This window comes from Perna viridis, chromosome 3 (assembly GCF_037379345.1).
Source record: "Perna viridis isolate PV_CMFRI_1.1 ecotype Kerala chromosome 3, ASM3737934v1, whole genome shotgun sequence".
NCBI lineage: Eukaryota > Metazoa > Mollusca > Bivalvia > Mytilida > Mytilidae > Perna > Perna viridis.
The window spans coordinates 27,710,174-27,731,891 of NC_142447.1; the positions used below are offsets into that span (position 1 = coordinate 27,710,174).

General features: G+C 30.7%; 1 protein-coding gene across 1 annotated transcript; it reads left to right on the forward strand.

Annotated features, from left to right (window-relative positions):
* Nucleotides 1-1,407: 1,407 nt before the first annotated feature.
* Nucleotides 1,408-14,337, forward strand: LOC148621687 (coiled-coil domain-containing protein 125-like). The gene is made up of 11 exons (XM_088576319.1): nucleotides 1,408-1,815; nucleotides 3,333-3,391; nucleotides 3,647-3,733; nucleotides 5,705-5,776; nucleotides 6,200-6,285; nucleotides 8,638-8,720; nucleotides 9,708-9,829; nucleotides 10,338-10,445; nucleotides 11,097-11,286; nucleotides 11,905-12,020; nucleotides 13,338-14,337. The coding sequence occupies exons 1-11, from the start codon at nucleotides 1,461-1,463 to the stop codon at nucleotides 13,452-13,454; spliced, it is 1,395 nt and encodes a 464-aa protein (XP_088432445.1). The 5' UTR covers nucleotides 1,408-1,460; the 3' UTR covers nucleotides 13,455-14,337.
* Nucleotides 14,338-21,718: the final 7,381 nt, after the last annotated feature.

Genomic DNA, 21,718 nt, shown 5'->3' on the forward strand with positions numbered 1-21,718 from the left:
AAATCGACTACAGAGAGAAGCAGGGGGAACAGCCAGACCACGTCCAAAGAAGTACTTGAACATCGACCGCCGCGTTGCCATCCTCAAGGAAAGATTACAGAACAGAACCATCACGCTCATGGAATACGCCGACTCAGCATCAGAACTTCTCCACCTAGGTTAATCGTGTACTGACTTTTTGTGCAACTTGCTGATCTGTTATGTTTTTGTATATGTATATGTTCCATAATAATGATGATTATGTCTATCATATTTTAATATTAGTTTCAGTGCTAAACTTATTATGCTTGTTATGTATAATACAAAGTTACATTGATATATAATGAAATATCTATGTACTATCTTGTTCTCATTTATAAAGTAATTGTCTGAAGAAAACTTTAAAAAAAAAAAGAGTTTTAAGTGACAAACGAAACAAAAACACACAAAATAAATCATTCACAGGCTTTAAAAAACTTCATAAAACTGTACTTCATTTCAAATCTTTAGATAAAAATTAAATATAAACTTATGATTGATTTTTGTTGTAAGATTTGTTTTTTTTTTTTTTTTGTTTTTTTTTTTTTTTGTAAATCAGTTACAATTACACAATATCCTTAATACAATTATCAACATAAACAATAAAGAAAATTATACCTGGATATTAATTTATCTGAGTTTCTCATTAGTGTAAATTCCCTTTTTGGTGCCCCATAATTAAGTTCAGTGAAGAGGAACATATATATCAATTAATTAAAAGTTGACATTCAGAGAATCAGCCCCTGGGACGGACCCAGACAATGAGTAAAAGGCTATGATTCTTCGCTAATATACATAGGTAACAGTACAAAATAAAAGCGGCCGCAATTTATCAAATAAAGATTTTCTAGGTCCAAATATCGCAAATCTGAGTTATCTGCTTTTTGTGTTTTAAAGTAAAATAGTAATGGAATTACTGTAATCACTGTTTTATTCCTTTAAAATATGTAATATACGGAAATTGGGCTGTACACAGCTGACGTTTTTAACGTCTGTTTTAGATAATGTCTCTATTTCGTAATATAAATCTTAAAAAAACACGCGCACAAAATTGTTCTAAAAATTTTGCATAAAAATCATATATCTGATTGCCTGCCATATCATTTCAAACAGAAACAAGATTTACACCAAACTGTAACTTAAAAAGGTTTAAATGTACCGCACTTAAAACTTTTTGAGTATTACTTCGCAGTAGCTACAGTTGTATCATCAGCACTGTATAAATAAATTCAAATTGATGTTTTTGATGTGTACTATTTGTATTTACCTTTTGATAAAACAAATACAAATATCCCCTGACACAAGTAAGCGATTAACTTATCTTATTAAGTCATATTGACAAAGTGGTCTATATTTTATTGACGTAGTAAGATTTTTCTTTGAGTTCCTAGGCACTTCCGGTTTACACGCAAACATCATCAACATGATAATGTATTTGAATTATGTCTAAGTCAAATGGGGATGACAACAATTTTATAGAAAACGGCGATTTAGGGTTAGGTCTTGGATTGAAGCCTGGGGGAATACGCTTCGATACATTTAATGACAACAGCTTAGAACCACAGTGCACTGAAAGTACTGAGACCAAATTGACGTCCAGATACATTCCAATAATTCAAAACAAATATCATTCTCTACCATTTCTAAAACCTAAATTTCCTGAGAGAAAATGTATTAAAAATGAATCATCTACTAATGAAAACCAATGCAGTAGTTCAGTTGGTAAACTTGGAGATGACCACAATGTTAATAACTCATCAGGAACCTGTTCAAACAGTGTGATGAGCAAATCTCCAGGTATTTTGTTTCACTTGTCAGTTTAAGATACATGTATGTCACTGGGTTGACTTGGAGGATAAATTTCTTTAATCATTCATTCATTTGTTTGTAACTATATTTATGAATTTGACGGGACAGTCTGAAGAAACAGACTTTATTTAATGGTATATGCCTTTGCGTACTTAACTAATTGCATGAGCACCTGCACTTCACAGATATTTAAATCAAATCGGACAATATTTGAGGTCCAGTAGATTTTCACATTTAGGGTGGAGGAATAACATTATATTTCCTTGGACGGCTCACTTTAAGCAGTGGTCATATGTATACATTATTATGTACACTGCAAGACCCAAACCTATCATTTTCTACTGTGACAGATACATGTAGTAATTGTGCCTTCCTGTTTCTACCAGATATTCTTTTCCATTCGTTTTTCCTTAGACCTTGTATGATGTATTGCTCAATTTTGTTACTAAATAGGTATATGTATGATACATGTGTATACAATTTGGTCACATAACAGTTTATTTTTTATTTTTATATACATGTACATCAATATTGTTTATCTGAATTAATCTTTCACAAAATAAGTACTTGTAAGTTGATGTTGCAGTAAATTTCAAATGAATAGGTGTAAGAAATGATAGTGTAGGTGTAGATTCTTATTATCCTTCAAGTTTTTAAATTCTTCTATTGAACTCTAGATAAATAAGGGTTGAGTTCACTCCAAATTGAATTATAGAATTGACAAATGATAGGATTCTATATACAGGTACATGTAGGTGGTAGCATTAATACAAAAGTCATCAATTAGAACAACATATTAATGACTTATAATTTATAAAAGGTTGTGTATAGAGCATATTGTAATAATATACTTATCATTATATTTGCAAAAAAAATGGAATCAAATAAAGATAACATTTTTATTTTGTTTTATAAAACCTACTTCATAAATCATTAAAACTTTTTATTCATTGGTACCCACATCTGACATTGTAACATACTTCCTTTATGTTTTGATGGAATAAAAATGGTACATGTACATTGATGCATTTCTTTCAGGGGTTTTATAGTAGTCTACTAAATACATGATTTCTATGTACATCTATCTGTGTTTAAAATCTATTTGTAATTGTAGTCATTCAAATTTTGATACAATAAAAAAGGAAGTGTAACAATAATGTTTGCTCAATACAAGGTCATGAAGATAACTTCTCTAATTTATGAGAACTGTGGACAACCCGGAAGTTCCTCTCAATTCTAAATATACATGTATATTACAGTAATGAATATATGCAAACATGTAAAAATGTTTTTCCAATACCTGTATGCCTCTAACTAAAATCCTTTCCAATAATGTATATTAAAGCATATGTACATTGTGTGTAAGAAGATTTATAAAATCTTAATGTAAAAACTTATAATGATAAATACATGTAAAACTGGTATTAAACCAGGATTCAATCTTATTTCTGTATACATGTATATGTACTGTAGCTTTAAGTTTTAACATGTAAGCCTCTTTGTAGATTTAGTAAAAAAGATTGGGAAAGATGAAATAGAGAGAAAGCTTAAAGCTGCTGAAGAGGTAAATAGATAGATATAGCCATGCTACCTTGTATTTATAAGAACCAAGCAGGGGAGATAATTTATAGTAGAAAGAAATGTGGTTTCATATACCTGAATAAGTATAATTGTATGTATCTATCTGACTGTCTTCAAGTCATAGAATAGCTGAAAATAGTTTTAGGATTAAAAAAAAATTACAAAATGTTTTTGTTCATGGAACAAGTCCTTTTCAGGTTTTGTCTTTGAATACCAAAAAATTATTTTTTAAATTTAGGAAGTTGAAGAGTTGAAATGTGAAATAGAAGTCTATCAAAGAAGATTGGATGCTAAATATAGAGCAATTGCAATCCTTCGTCAACAGGTATTTAGATAAAGATAGGATCAATAGTCAGATATTTGTAATTATGTTATGTATAATAATATAAAAAAATCTAATTTGTCAATTGCATATTTCTATAGACCATTTTCAAACTATAAACCTTCCCCTTGAAAGTGTTTATCATTAAGTTTTTATACTTCCTGCAAACATGTTTGGGGGTATACAGGAATCGCCCAATCTGTCTGTCTGTCTGTCTGTCTTATCTGTCTGTCCACATTCCTTGTAAGTTCAACTCCTACTTAACTGCTGAAGGGATTTGGATGAAATTTTATAGGTTGAGTATCATATGAAGATGTGCATGTAGGAATATAAATACTACTCAAGGGATTTTGATGAAATTTTAAAGGAAGGATGGGTATGATATGTAAATGTGCATAAATTGATATAATTATTGTTGGATGACTAAAGGGAAATTATCCAAATCAAGGTTTTACGTGAAAAAACCTTTTTAGCACAACTCCCATCTGTCGGTCTGTGGACATTTCTTGTTATCTCAACCCCTCCTAAACTGCTCAAGGGATTTAGAGGAAATCTTATAGGTTAAGTATCATATGAAGACGTGCATGTAGGAATAAAAATACTGTCGGTGGACTCCGAAGGCAGATAATCTAAATTAAAATTTTAAAATGTTGTAATTGCAACTCTTAAACTACTCAAGAGATTTTGATGACATTTTAAAGGCAGGGTGGGTAAGAAATGTAGATGTGCATAAAGTACAATGTAATATACTGTTGGTGACTAAAGGGAAATAATCCAAATCAAGGTTTTAACATGAAAAAGCCTTTTAAGCACAACTCCTAAATGGCTCAAGGGATTTTGATGAAATTGAATAGGAAGGGTGGGTATGATATGCAGATGTGCATGAAGGAACATAATTACTGTTGGAGGACTCCAAAGGGAGATAATCCAAATTAAGGGTTTTACATGTTACAACCTTGTAAGTGCAACTCCTCCTAAACCAGTCAATGAATTTTGATGAAATTTTATAGGAAGGCTGGATATCACATGTAGATGTGTTTGAAGTACGAAAGGTTTTACATTTGAGTCAATTTGATGCGTGAGGGTGGGTAATCTCCTTGTGAGCTTACTTTCAATATTTCTAGCGAATTTTGCCATTTCTAATTTTATGTCAATACTTCCCATTTGTCGTACAACTCAATTTGACAGAAATGGTTAAATGGAGTAGTCTGACATAATGTGATCGTCTTGTTTTGATTTATTATTTCTAAATACATTTTGTAACTCGAATTATTATACCACATTCTCATTGTTGTTCATAAACATTTTGTTTTTGTGCAGTATCTTTAATATTTCATGGTTGATCTATATAAAATTTCAGTATAAGGTTCTTAAGCACTTAAGGAAAGTTGGTATTGATTAAAGGGATTGTTACCCCAACTGAATTGGACTTAGGGCCAGAAATAAGCATTGTATCAAATATAACTTAATGTATATAACTCCTGTCAAAGCATATGGATGTTGTTATACAATATTCTATAGCACCAACATCAGATAGATTGATTTTGGGGTTAAGACTTGACAGTATGTGAATGAGGGACACGAAAGGGACCAGAAACAAGTATAATTTTTCTGATGTCCAGACAATAACTTGAATAAAAGTGAATGGATTGTACTACAATTGCTGTACAACAAAAGGAGACAGGTATTGATTTTGAAGGTTGTGACTGGAGCCATTTAGGAATTACAAAAAAAGGAATTAGCCAGAAATAGGCAAGTTTGATTCAGATCAAAGTCTTATCCTGTGTAAAATGTCTAACTGTAATTAAAATTCAAAGCAGTATCAAGCTTGAAAGAGCTGTCCATACTTGTCCTGTCTGTTCAGGGATCGATCCCTGCAGTCATATTTAGCTATGCCCTGTGAAGCATTTTATCAATTGCTTATGTAACAAATTTTCTGCCATAAATATTTCATGTTTTGAATTTGAATTTTAGTCTAAGCAGCTTCAAGACTTTACACTGACTCAAAGGAGAAAAAATTACAAGTATAAAAACTCATTAGAACAGGTATGTACATGAAATAATGAGACAGTAATATGTGCAGCTATTTTTCTTGTAATGTATTTCTATAAAAAAAACATATTGCATATACATTTTCTTTTTTCATAAATATGTATACAGCATGTTTTTGTTTCTACATTAAAATTTTAGTCATTGGGAAAAAAATTCTTAGTACTGTGTGCTTTATGATTTCTATTTTTTTTCAAATTCATCATTGTTTTCTTAAGTGCTTTACAGTTTGTACACACTTGTGTCATCATTTATAGAAATTGATAGCTTTTCCCATTATGTTTATATTGATTTCTCCTTATTAATTACATGTTATGATTTTAATTCACAATTACTTTGTCATTCATAGCAAAATGTCAAGTATGAATTAGTGTATTTAATGTTATTGTCAATTTGACATGTATATGATTTGTTTTTTAGGAAGTAAACAAGTTGCACTTTGAATTGGATCGCAAAGAGCTATCATTAGAAAATAGTCAAGCAATATGGGCTGAAAGATTTGACCAGTAAGTTTTGCCTGTTGTACAGAGTAGTCCTTCTATCTAATTGGTGTAACTTATTACATTTGGGACTGAGTATTGCTTTGTACTACTAAGAAAAGGTCTACGAAGTGTTTTTCTTTCTCTGCTTGACAGGATTTTCAGTTCTTTCTATTGGACGTTATTAGAGATTTGTTAATTTTTTTAAAAGATTTTCTCTAAAAGAAAAGATGTTTACCTTGATGTTTACACCCTGCCACACAAAGTGGTGAGGTATTATGTTATTCCCTACGAAGATATTGTAGTTGAATGTCTATCATCCTTCTGTGCTTGTCCCCAGCAGCTTCCAGATGAAAACTTTAGATGACATCACATGACATTACAGCATCTTTTTCAAATTTTGTATAGTTATTGCAATTTGTAAAATACATATCAAGGTTGAATTCCAGTTTGATCTGAATATTCATACAAAAGTTACAACCATTTTAAGTTGTTATTAAAACCCCAAATAGTAATCATTCTTAGAGTATGGAGATTAGAAAAAAGAATGGATGATGTGAAACACAACAATATGAAGTATTTGTTCATGTCCCAGCCACAAAGTAGTCAGGGCATATTGTTTTACCCTTGTCCATTATTCTGTCCTTCCACGACAAAGTTTTCTGGATTTTTTTCTGAACACTTTGAGATATTAGACTGATTTTTTGTATATATTCATAAGTTACAGATTGAGTTTTGTTCTCTGATGGGGTTGTGCCTTTTTAACTTAGATAAATTACTGTTACAAACAGTTTTTTGGACTATTTTTCTAAACACCTTCTGATATTAAACTAATGGTGTACATGTATATTGATGAGTTACTGATAGTGTTTGAGTTCTGTTCTGCTTTGTTGGATTTGTTTTCATTGAGTTGTGCCCTATAACTTATAAAAATTACTGTTACTACTTGTTTTCTGCACTTTTTTCTAAAACCTTGAGATATTGAACTTTTTTGTATGTATTTTATGGCTCTTAAAACATAAATTAAAAAGATTGTTGTTGAGTTCTTCAGTATATAAATGCATGCAACATACAATCTAAATACCACATTCAATGCTATACTATGGATTTCCTACATTTGACTTTATGACGACATGTCTTGATTTATTTGAGTTATCTTTCTTTGAATGCTGAAAAAAAGCAGAAAGATGTTTCTTTTTGGATTATGAAGTCCAGATACAGTTAGGATTTGAGTTTGGTCTGTTGTTCCTATGTGATAATTTGTAATTTAGCCTGTGTCCATGGATTTGTAACGGCCCATTAACTTCCATGTATTTACTATAACTGGAGTAAAACTTCTGGAGATTTTTTTCCCAACCTCTTTAAAGATTAGGAGCTGAAAAGGGGAAAATCTGTGTTTTCATTAGAATTGATAGTAAAAGTTCATTGTTGATGATTCAGATACTGCAGATGCCAAAAAATTAGCTTTTTTTATTTTGTTCCAATTTTGAAAAAAAAATGATTTTATATTCCTTATGGAAATATCTACCCAGTAGCTGCATTTTTGTCCCCACTGCTCTACGAAAGAAGACATAGAAATACCAGTGTCTGTCTGTCTGTTTGTCTCTCCATTCAGTCACGCTTGTGGACACTACTCCTAGAAAACCTCTTGACAAATTTTGTTAAAACTTTGTTGGATTGTTACCAGTTGTAGTTGATCATATTGCACCTTCATTTTGATTTGACAAAAAAATTGGCTGGAGTTATGGGACTTGGTTGAAAATATACATTCTACACTAAAGGAACTATTTTTGGATGCAACTCCTGGGAAACTGTTGGACTGATTTTGTTCCAGTTTTGTAGGATTGTTAGTCACCATATGTAGCTGATTTTATTGCCCTGTCATTTCAATTCCACAATTTTATAGAAGTTATTGGACTTTGTTGAATTTATACTTTTTACCCTTTTGGAACACTTTGTGGTGGCAACTTAAAAAAATGTTTAACCAATTTTATTTCGTATTTTGAAGGAAAGATACAGGTAGTCACTCTGTATTACCCTGCAAATTTGATTTGACAAATTTTAGATTTTACAGGAGTTGTGGGGCTTTCGCACTTCAACTTTTTGGGGGACAAGGCACACATATGGCTATGCATAGCAATCTTTTTCAATCCGATTTCAGATATCTCTTACAGGTTTCAAGTTATAATGGGCCAAAAGGGACCACACCCCCAAAATATTAACTTTTTTTTCTTTTTCTATGACTGCGAAAAAAATTGCAGTAGTATAATCGTATCATGCTGTCATCGTTGTTGTCGTCTGACACTTGAAGTCCAGACAATAACTTGAGTTTAAGTGTATTTATCTTCATGAAATTATACCACACTATTGATATTTCAGTGTGTGTAAAGAGAATGGCAAACTTACTGTCACATTGGAAGAGAAGACAAAAACATTACAAAAACTAGCAGCACAGAACAATGGTAAGAAGGTCATTGTTTCTTTAAAAAAGATAGATAGCAGGCATAAGGCAATAGCCTTTTATGTTTCTTTTTTCTGTGCAAGTGGAAGTTGGAAGTGGGATTTATTTTATACAACTGTCTGTCTAGGCCATATGTATTATGGTGTACAGGTGTCCATTTATCTGTCTGTTGTTCACACTTCTCACAATAACTCACTGGATGATATTAATACAATTGCGGAATTTAACTTTTCCAAACTCTTTCTCAACCCACTGTTAAGTAGTTATGACCATTATTTACAACATGGCATCATATGTTGATATACATGATGGAATATACTTACTGTAGGGAGGACTCCAAAGGGAGAAATCAAACTTAAGCGTTTTACATGATAAAACTTTATAAGTGCAACTACTCCTTCAAACTTTATAAAGTTTTATCAAAATCTATTGAATGGTTTAAACTTCAAACCATTTAATGGATTTTGATGAAACTATATAGGAAGGTTGGGCATCTTATGTAAATGTGCATGAAGGAATGTAGTTACTGTTTTGGGACTCCAAAGAGAGATAATCCAACTTAAGGGTTTTACATGTTAAAAGCTTGTAGGCGCAACTCCTACTTCAAACCATTCAATAGATTTTGATGAATTTTTGTTGGAACATTGGGCATCATATATAGATGTGCATGAAGGAATATTGTTACTGTTGGGGACTGTAAAGGGAGAAAGTTGAATGTACTGGTTATACATATTCTATTTGTGAGCTTCATGCTCACTGTATTTCTATTTGACTTTTTTCTAGTTTCATTTTCTCAGTTCCTTGTCACACAGATATATTATGAGATAAACATATACAATAACCATGTATAAAAGTCTTTATTGTATATGTGTATTAGTAGTATAGTTAATTCTATTTTTTAAATGTATGTACAATGTTGATCAAAGTTCTGTATGATTAATAGCAGATTTTTTTGTCAACTTTTAACATTGAATTAACACATTTTTAGGTTTAAGTAGAGAGAGAGATGAGCTATTGGCCTTGTTAGATGTTAAAGAAAGAGAGAGATACATGAAAACATGTAGCAGATCATCTGTAGATGATGAATATAATAATTACACATCTGCAGAGGTCAGTATTCACTACCAAATAAGCTTTGCAATATCAATTACAACGAAACCTTTCTAAACTAAACCCCTTTTGTATGAATCTGTTCTGTTTAAACAGGTTGTAGGTTTCCTCAGGTTCAAAATACAGTTAAACTGGTACAACAGGACTTCATTAAGTTTGGTTTAAACAGGTTTTCGTTTTTTGGTTTTTTTTTTCAAGGTAAGGGTTGAACAGGTTTTACTGTGTATCTATAATTGATATAGCTTTGAAAGATTGATTGTATTAAGTTTAATTTAAACTTTCCATGGAATTCTTAGAAACACAGTATTTAAACTGACGTATACATGATGTATAAAAAGTACAGTTTTTTTTTCGTATAAAGAAACTGAATTAGCAAGATTTGCTATTATGTGTCTGCTGTTTAGAAAAAAAATATTGCAATATTTGACAATCAGGAGGTTGTTTTGCTATCCAATATTATAGAATGATAATGATAGTTCTTAATTTACCGTGTGGCATTTTTTTACAGATAGCAGTACTTGGTGCCTGTAAATGTAGAGTTACTTCCCCTGAACCGTGTGGTTGTGCACATGCAGCAGCTCATTTACGTCAGGAAATATCAAAATTAAAATCTCAGGTAAATGATATTATATGAACTATCCTTTAGTAGATTTTAATACCTTTTTTATCATGTTTATTTTTTTTATTTGTGAAGGTACACTTTAACATAAATTACAAAGTAGAAAAGGTAGGATATTATGCATTTTACCTTACCTTATCTAATTTGTTCTTAATTTATTTAGGCAAAATTAGTATTAGCACAATTTGATCAACTTAATTTAGAAATATTTGTGATGTAAGATGTACTTTAGTCGGCACTTCTTCAATGTTGTCAGAATGAATAAATTACAGGAAATTCTTTGTGATATCCTCCCTAAGGTATGGACTCAGAAATAACGTAAATGTAATATTTGAGCTATATTTCATTAAAGCTACTTATTTAAACCATTATGAACTTTAACATGATTTTCACTCTTATTAAATGTTTAGCTTTAGATTAACTTTTAAAATACTGTTCAGTGTAGGGGCAACTATTTGTATTATGTTGCTGACAGATCAGTACACAAGTATCACTATGCGACACATCACATCTGGTAGTAATACATTTTGAACTGAATTTGTAGACTGGATATTCATTTTTTTAGTTGTACCCACACACAATATATGTAGAAGTGTATGTACAATGTATAAAAAAATCATAACTTTGATATATTGATGATTCCTGCAGGTAGATTTACACAAGAGAAGGAAAAATGAAGTGATACTGACAGTTGATGCCTACAGACAAGCTTTTGAGGAACAGTTACAAACAAATAAAGCTTTGTTCTCTAAACTGACATCTCTGGCTGTGCCTAGTATTAATAAAGTGGAGAGAGCCAAAGCTATTTTCAGGTTCCTGCTGGAGACACTGAATGATGGTATTTAAACTTAAATATTTCTTTCCACTAACAAAGATATGGTTGATATCTGTCCCTCTGTAACATTGTAAGCAATGTGTTACATTGTTAACTTTTTGAAACATAATTTTGAACACTTTGTAACTCTGTGTAAACACTTTATTATGTAATGTTCTCTGCTATGAACAATTTTATATAATATTGCTGTTTTCATTTGCCATTGTTGCTTCTTTATATATACTTAAGATTGCAATAGCTTATTTGATGCAATAAAGACATTGTCTTATCTTTGTAACATAATTTTGGACACTTGGAATTTGGCATTATCATTTTTCAGTTGAATTTGACCTACCATAATTAACCTTAGAAAATCTAAGATCCCATGGATTTTCTGGAGCAAAGGTTCCAGTGGTTCTTCTTATTTTTAAAGTAAATATTTTGGAGAAATGCCATTATTTGAGGAGTATTTTGCTTGTCTCAATGTTTGAGATATATAATGTCAATAGTTGCTTAAGAATCTCTGTAAATTCTGTTTGAATGACATCATAATTGCTTTCCAGTTGACTAAAACGGATAATATAGTCAGTAATGTCATATTTTGAACATTCATTTTTACTTAGAGGATATATATTTTTTCAGATGACTTGATGAGACAAACAGTGTCAAAATCTACTGTTGGAGTCTGTATGTCGAATGGTGAAGTTGATAACCGTCCCCTCTCTGACAGAGAGTTAGTTCTTGTCCTAACACAAATAGTAAGTGTCACTGCTAAGTTAACATGTGCGTAACCTTCTAATCTCTTACATAGAGATAAATAATGTTCTAGTGTATTATTGAAAGAGATTTACGTGTGCTGATTTTGTGATCCAGAAATAAACTGGAAAACAAATATGCAGCAAGTAAGTGCCTATTTAACAGAATACATATTTGAGAGAGTATTGAACATGCAATTGGATAGCCTCAATTTAAGGTAGATCATACCTAATATTTCTAGTAGATAGATTTTCCTAGTTTATTTGAAAGTGACCTTTAATGAACATATTTTAGAATTTTAATGTAAAAAAACATAGGTCACACCTTTGATTTCGAGTTGATTGAATATTTAAAAAAGCAGTTTTCACAACATTTTATGTAGATTCTATAGCAAATTTTCACTAGTTCATGTAGTATTAAAAAACTGAGAGTTAAGATTTCTTATAAATTAATACAAGGAACAATTAACTGACATTCTTTCATATTTCAAAACGAAAACTGGAGGTCACCAAACTCTTTTCTCTTGTAATTTTAAAAATTACATTTCTATAGAACATTTTCCTGTCCATTATCTCCCCTTTGAAAGAATTTTCCTGCCAATTACTATGGGAGTATTATTGTTTGTTGGGTTCCAGTTTTTGTGGATTTGGTAGGTTTGGTAAACAGGAAATTTGGTCCCCAACGGAATGGAAATTTTTCATTCTTTGTTTGATAGAGTTGTCAAATCAGCAAATTCTAGAATCCACGAACTGATCATTTTCCCCTAAAGCATGAAAATTGGTACCCATGAATTAAAATACTTTCACAGTATCTCCCTTTGAAAAGGACTTATTGCAGTTCATATTTGTAATTTTTCAATACAAATTTTTTTGTTAAAAAATCTTTTAAAATATTTTGACACATTATTTTTACATCATTTAAACACTAGTAGTTACTTGAAAATATGTATATCCGTTTGACTTAGCAATATGACAGGAAAGTATGCCACATGTGGTTTGATTTTCATTGGTTGATTGATACTTATCGTATACTCTGCTCTGGTATAACAATACATTTATAATTTTAATTATTTTGTGATATTTCTTGATTTGATAGGAATGCTCATTCTAGGTGTGAAAATTAGACATTACAATTAGTGACTTAAAATTTGCTTTGGGACTAAAAATTTTTTTTATATCTGTCTTTTTACCCCTTGTTGATGAGCCTGCTGACCAATTATAAACAGAAATTTTATGAAACAAACCCCCCCCTTTTTCAATTTCCACTTCACACAAGTGTTAAGTTATTTGTCTTATGAAGAATCGTTTTCTGTATTGTAGTTACATGAGAGAAATGAAGCTTATGCCCACCAGAAGATAGCATCACAAGTTCTTTCAGAAAAAGTGAAGGAATTGGAATCCCAGTTGTCACAAAATGAAGAGGTTTTCTCATCTTGATATTGTGGTTTGTTCATTTATGAAGAATTTTATTGCATACATGAACTATAGACATATTCACACTTACAGATGCCATTGTAGAAAATAATACATTTTCCTGTTGTTTTCATACATAACTCTCTTTCAGCTGAAAGATAACAATGTCATAACATTAAATTACATTGTTTTTTTTGACCTCAAGAGGGTCATTGGAGCAAAAGGTCTACTGGTATATTGTTTTATGGAAGGTCTTACTTCTGAAATTCAGGAGGAGACTGATGTCAGTGGTAAAATTGTCATTGTTCAGTCTGTGAATTGAAGATATATTCATTAAGGTCCGACATGAAAACATTTCTAGTAGCAAAAAAAAATTATATTAAAATTTGCATTCATTTCATATTTATAGTACATGTACAGATATGCTGCTTTTAATATTTTAATTTATTGGCACCAATTTTCAAATTTGAGAAAATGAAGAATTGGGAAATGGTATTGGGCTCTATTTTAATTTTTTATATGATTACTTTTGATACTTTCTTTAACACCTATTTATGGTCTTTGTACCTCAGTTCCTGAATATTTTTTTTTAACATTAAATATTATTTCACATAATAGTGAAATTGCGATTCTGAATATACAACATTTGTAAGAAGTGTTTATCTAAGTTGTCACACCAATATCCCAGAATTAATTAATTGCATCTTAAATTCTTATTTGTATCAATTCTGAGGTTGTATCATAAGGTTATTGAAAATGTAGTGTCTATACAAAGTTTAGTTACTTTTTCTAACTTGATAATTTCCACAGAGAGGTAGAGTTCAACTTCCTAATTACAGATTTCAGGTTAACTATCATTCTGCAATTGTAAAAAAATAAATTTCAAGCAAAAATTAAAAAAAAAAAACTTTTATATATTTCTATTTATAAAGTTGAAAGCAGTTTTTATCACCTACCCAGGATAACTGGAATAGGGGATCCTAGCATAAAGAATATTTCCTGTTAGTCGTATTGAAGGTGATATGCTGTGTTTGATGATAATTTACTTTTTTTTTTTAATTATTCTTAAATGGCTGATCCTGTGTTTCAAAATTTTCCCAACTTGATTGTTACATAAGGATGTGGTATAATACTTTCAGAATATTTCCATAGGGAGATAGTTCTGCATATATTATGAAATACTACAAAGGACCGTGCAAGTTCATTGGAATATCAAAACATTAGATCACCCAAATGTTGTAGACCACATAATACTATGAATTGGTTAATATACCGTTAAAAATTATGGGGAAAATAGTGTACAAAGTACACAAAAGAATATGGTAATCCAAATGATGAAATTTACAACATTAAATGGGAGATAATACTTGCTGACTTATGTTATTGAATGTTGAGCATGGGTATTGTTTGGCAACTTTAATAATTCCAAAATTTTATTTATTATTGACACATTTAAAAAGTGTTTAAAGATAACTTTCTCACAAATAGTGCAATATTAATTCATTTAATTACCAGTAAGCATTATTCACTTATGACAAATGGCTGGCAGATCCAGTTTCATTTATTTCAGATAAAAATTCAAACCCAAGTGATTTGGTTATTTCTATTAGGTTAAATATTATAAGAGCAGGTCCACCAGGAAGTAGCTGTTCCAAATTGGTGGATATTCTTTTTTCGCTTACGAAAGTGAAATTTTTCTTAATGTGTGCTGGTTTGCACACAAGACTATCACCAAATGTCTCCATGATCCTCTGTCTAATAGGACCAATGTTGGACTTGTCCCCATGTCCAATTCTTTCTTTTCATCTCTTTATCCACTTATCTCTCCCATGTTTCCTTTGTTCTACCTCACTTCCACTCCTATTGGAATCCATTGTAATGCTTCCATGTTGATGGAGCTTTGGTGCATTTTGCATAAAACATTTGCAATCTATTACCATTTTTTGTGTCTTCAATTTTGATGTTTTAATTAAAATAGGAATAGCACGGTTATTAATATTGAGATAAACTAAAATAATTTGATGATTACATGCATGCTAGGCCTAGGTTTTTATCTCTATTAGTTTATGGATCAAATCTGTGCTACTTTTATGCTCTTGGCCAGGTATAGCATCTGTTGTCCTTGGCTGCTTACTTTTCTTTGAATAACCTTTCTGTAACAGCATGACAATTTTTTATGAAAGTTGGCATGAATGTTCCTTAGGGTATTCTACAAGAAATTAGTTAAGATTATTGTTCCATGAAAGAACATAGCCATCATGTCTATTTATAGAACATGGGTGTAGAGCCACTTTTTCAAGGTATATCTCAAAAACTATGAGAGACAGAGAAAGATAAGCTTTGTAGGACTCCTTGTTAGAGTTTTTGCCCTTGAAAGGTAAAAAAATAACAAAACCTTATAAGTACATAGAAAGAAATTTTCAGTGATGAATTGTCCCTTATGATAAGGCCTACATAAGTTTCTATTTGGTTGAAATGGAAGGAGGTTATCTTATTGGAGTTATTGTCCCTAAAGGGCAGAAATGATATTTCTACAAAAGTCTCCATTGGGTTGAAGTTGTTGGATGACTCTTTATTTAAGATATGTCCCTTGAAATGAAAAAAGTAGTTTTTTGTAGTTTTTAGCCAGTTCTTGTACCTCAAATTAATTAAAGATTGACTAGTGCTTTCAATTGATGAAATGATCCTTATGATAAGTCCTACAAAAGATTCAACTGAGAATTGGTTTGACTTCTAGCAAGAGTTACAGCCCTTGAAAAGAAAAATAGTCATTCTTATATTGAAGAACAGTAGTAGATAGAGATATTTTGATTGCTGGTATATTTTTCATTCTGGATGTCAAATATTCATGAGACTAAAAAATGAGTTCCAGGTGAACAATTCAGGTCCTCTAGTTATAGAATTAGCTTCTGTTTTTCAGAGTGATAGTAACGTTATGTTAGCAGTATTATTGCTACTTTGACCTATGGATACTCCTATGATCTGTAAAGCTAGAAATTAAAAAAAGTTGGCCCTAGTACAGAATTTTTTTTGTAATCCAATTTTTTAAATATTTTTATGTATTTTTTTGTATAAAGGATTGATTTCATAAACAAACATATCACAGCAGGAGCTTATCTTAGTGCCATAATAAAACTGTATTTTCCTGTATTATTAATTTTAATATTCTACACAGTAAATATTTGTTTGGAATTATATACAAGAGCCACTTTCCTACTCATGATCTGGCTGAAGTCGGTGTGTCTCGTATTATTTATATCCAGTCTTTTTCATGTCCCGTTTCTATATTTTTAACCTATACAAATTGAATGTTATATACCTGTTTTACTTGGTGGGAGCTGTATACATGTGAACCTCTGGCAGGGAAGGGTAAATATCCTGTTAGTACATATTGTTTAAAAGGAAACTATATGAGTGAAAGTAAAACATTGATATCAGGTATTCACATTTGACATTTCACAATCCTGGTAAATTAGGTTAGCTTAATTATTTTTATGCAACTGTTTGACATGATGGGTTTAACATCACTCCAGTGATGATTAGGTCAACATATTGCTTTTGCACGAATTAGTATTATATATGGGCCAAAGAAATCTTTCATTTGTGCCACAGACCATATTTTATTTTCAACTACTAGATATTGTACTGCTGCGCCAATTACAGGTGAATTTAATATATTATGGTTATACTTTTTATATTATTATTTTTGTTTGCTGGCAATATTTGTTACCCCTGCTCAATGTGCTTTTCTAACTCTAATTCCTAGTTTTTGTGATTCTATTTTCTGCATGTCTAAAATATAATTGTGCTCATTCTGAGTTTGAACGATAATTTTGCCATCTGCATCTGTTATTCTGGCTCAGCCAGTTTTGGGTTGTTTTTTTTTTTTTTTTTTTTTAAAACATCATTACAATTATCACGATTTTTCAAAACATTTGACTATCTATACTTTAGGCCATCAAATATTAATAGGATAATTTATTGGAAGGAATGAATAACCAAAATATTATCACGAGTGCCGAAGACTGCATAGATTTAATAAGTGTGCGGAACTTCTTCCACAGACGAGTTAAATCCTCAAGCGTTCTTGGCACGAGTGATCATATTTTGGTTATTCACGATAACCAATTGCCTTTGTGTTTCTCAGATTGGATAACCATACTTAGAGAACGTGTACAACTTTTATACCCAAAACTTACAGTTTTGTATGTGCTTATTTACTTGAAACTTAATCTATCTACCTTTACCTTAAGGGTTACCTGGAAAATAGTGCAAATGAAATATAACCTTGTTGTACAAATAAAGTAGTGAATATTTCAAAATTGGAGTAAATGAAATAGTGAATATTTCAAAAACTGGGGCAAAGCATGACAGTTAATTAGGTCAACTCTAATTTTTATGACAAAGATATTTAAGATATATGACTGTCCCTACCAAAGCACTTTAGTCGTGACCTTTTGTTGCTGATAGTATGTTGTTTTAAAAGCCTTCCATTCTAAGGTCTTAATTCTTGATATAGATTTTAAAATCTCTTCAGATCTGAGTTTCAAGATTTATCACACATGATGTAGATTGATGACGGAAGCTTGCCATTTTTATATTTCTTTATTTTTCTTTGTGGTTTTTTTTTTATTAGTATTATTTATGTTTTGGAGTTATACGACTATTAAACTAAATAAGGTGGAGGCATATGTCTACTTACTTTAAATATAGCAGCTGTTTGACTGAGAATGAAGTAGATTTAGGTTAAGTGACTGTCTAAGAAAAATACTGGGTTTAAAACATTTTGACCAATTTTATAGCCACAATTGTCATTTTTTTACAATACATTCTGCACATGTAATTTCCTTGACAACAATGTGCAATGATATATTTAAAGTAAAGCTAAAACATTTTTAGAGTTGTATGGTTTTTTTACATAAGAAAGGTATTCTCAATTCTGTTATCTGGTTAGTGGATTTTTTTTTTCAGTTAATCATGCTTCTTCCACAACTAAACTTCTGGTCTCTGTCACTAATGAAAGTGATGTAAACACTAAAAATAAACAGGGTCTACTGATTGGTTGATTGATTTATTGCTCTGCATTACTAGCTGAACACACTGAGTCTAATTTTCAATGTGTTAGTTCATAAAGGTATAGCATGTAACTCCATTGCCCATTATTTGAGCAAGCTTGGTGGAGAAGTTATATTAATCAGTCATAATCTATTGTATGACTCCTGTAATCAGGGTTAACACGTCTGTTTGTCTGTTCTCAGACAGTTTCCAGATGACTTGAGAATGCATCAATTCTTTTCTTTTTTTTTTAACTTTGCACAGTCATTGAGAACCATAAAGTGCAGGTTAAGTGATCCAAAATGTAGTTTTTGAGTTAGGTAGTTTTGAACTTCAAACATTTTGAATCCCTCAGCATTGCGTTAGTATATGTTTTATCTTTTTAAAATGATATATCTTTGCTCCCCTCTTCCTTTTTATGACTAATGGGTTCTCACTGATTTTGCATGTGCCACACAATTTTTCATCAGCTAAACCTTTGGGAAGAATGATTTGTAATTTGGTGTGCAGCTTTCGAATTACAGTTGTAACATACTTGAATATATCTTTTGTCTTGGTCACAAATTGGTTGGTAGGAGCTAGGACTGTGGGAGCATTTCTTTTAATATTATGGCTATCTCTGTCATTGGTTAAAGAAAGAGAAACAGGGTGTTCTAACATGTAACACTTCTACACAATGATTAAGTATCAGCTGTTTAATTTATTAGTATAGTAATGGTGTTCCTATGTTATGTGAAATTGTTTAAAGGTTTTTGCTTAATACATATGTTATAGTCTCCCTTACATGTGATATAATTTCTAGTTATTTTACTATGCAATTAATCATGTAGCAATGTTTTGTTATGTAAGGTTTTGTTGTATATCAGATGTTTATTTACATTTCTAATGTTTTACTAGTTGGGAATGAGATTTGTTCTCTGTTCAGCATTTGTTTTTTTTTATAGTGCAATAATTTATTGATGTTTTATTCTTTGTTGGTAATTATGTGGTTAATTTAATATTTAGTAATCTAAGAATGGGTCACACTAACAGAAAACCTAAACTGTAAAAAATCTTACGTTCACTGAAATCTTAAGCAAGAAAATAATTACTATGAATAAGTTCCTTTGTTATAGAATATATAATTTAATTTAATTTGGAAGAAGCTTTCAGATTATAAGAATTGAAAGTTTCATTTTTTATGTTTCTTTGGCATGTTAAAGAGTTGACTGATCACACAGATTGGATATGAAATACTAGCAAGCTTCATTGAAAATGTGCTCCTGTCAACGCTTTTACAGGATGATGAAACATAAAAAATGAAATATTCAATTCTTAATTATTAACATTGTTCAGCAAGAAAAAACCACAAAAATAAACTTTTGTAATATATTTGTCCCATTTGTATTACTTCTTTCTTTGGCATGGTCTATTATAGACTACTGCGCTAGTTATAGTAACACAGTCTTTTAGGAATTGTCTCATTCTTAACTTCTAAAATCATTATAGAAGGATGTGGTGTTATTAGTTCAGAATACATTACCGGTAGTTATATTGTAAGTTAAATTTGTATTTACATTTTGTGATGATATGTATGTATTAATGTATAAGTTTTTGTAAGAACCAGGCAACATATTATGATACATGATGACACAAACCTACCACTATGACCACTATTGAATCTACATTACTAGATATGCTTGAAAAGGTCTTCATAAGAGTATTAAAAAAAATTGAGGTTAGCTGCCTCTGAAATGTATATATGCAGTGCATTTCAATGAAATTATTATTCATTTGACCAAAATGATATGGAAACTCATGTCTTTATTCCTTAATTTTTATCCTACAAATAGTCAGTTTATCCTGTCAGAGTAACGGGTTATTTCATATCATGTTTCACATACTGCCTGATTCTTACAGAGACTGATACTTGAAAATACAGTGAATCTCATCATTACTTATTCAGATATGTTATTATTGTCAAATTCTATTCATACATTGTTGTTTTTTTATATTTGTTGGGTTTTGTAGATTCTTTTTTTAAACACCGTTTTCTATGTCCTTTAGAAGGCCAAATTTTGAAGGACTGTATTAACTTGTTATTGAAGAAATGTATTTTTTCTGTAACTTTGCAGTTTATTTGGGCAGATCTATTATGCTAAAAAGTCATGAGGCTTCTTGGAGATCATTGATATTCCATTGTATTTATTGGTGACTGCTCTATCCTGTTTTATATTTCAGTTCACCAGTTTTATACAAATCTTTTAGGAAAGTTGTTTCTATAACACTTGGATCTTGAAGAATTTTAAATACCTCAGTTATCTAAATAAATGATTTTTTTTTTCAAATAATATGAAATTCCATCTATGGAACAGGGATTGATGTTAAGAAATATTTTCTCTTAATTAGTGTAGCAAGTACCGAACAATTCCACTCAATAAATCTATGTTCCATCAGTTATTTCTTTACTACCCTTTATATTCGTAAAACCACACAAGTAAATTTTAGCAGGTGGAAACAATATCTGCTTAAAAATTGAATTTTTACTGACATTTAGCAAGTATTTCTCCTTAAATCAGTCACTGTTAAGAAAGTCACTGATAATTTGTTGCACATGTAAGGTACCAATCACATTAATACTGAAAAAGGGGGGACAGGATTTTGTCAAAAAAGTATTTCATATACAAATTCTGAACAAGTATATATTTTTAATCCTTACTACACTGCAAAATACAGGTATGGTAGGTTTATTTTTAATATGTTTTTCCAGATATGTGACAACAAATTATGATTTTTCTGAAAACCAGAAAAATGTACCAAGCAATGAAAATTCCAGCTTTTTGAATTAGAGACTATATTACATCCAATACACACTCCCTGGTATAATGTAATGCTTTTTTACATTCAATAGTCATAGTTAAACACATGTTTATCTGTTTTTAAAAAGAAAGAGATGAAGAAGATTAAATTTTCATTCACATTACATGAATTGCTCATGGAGATTACAGAGAGTCACTGTATCTAGGGCACAGTATTAACATGAGTATCAGCAATGATTTCAATCTTTTGTTTTGTAGTCATACATTAAGTGCCAGTAGTTGTATTCTGTATTGTACTTTAGGAAGTATCACTTATAAAGTGATGTTTACAGTAATGTCTTATTACTGACTTAGAGAACTACCATTTGGTTTTATGGGACTAGAATGGAATTTGTAGTAAATAGACATAGTCCTAATTTTCCAGAAAAAAGGCAG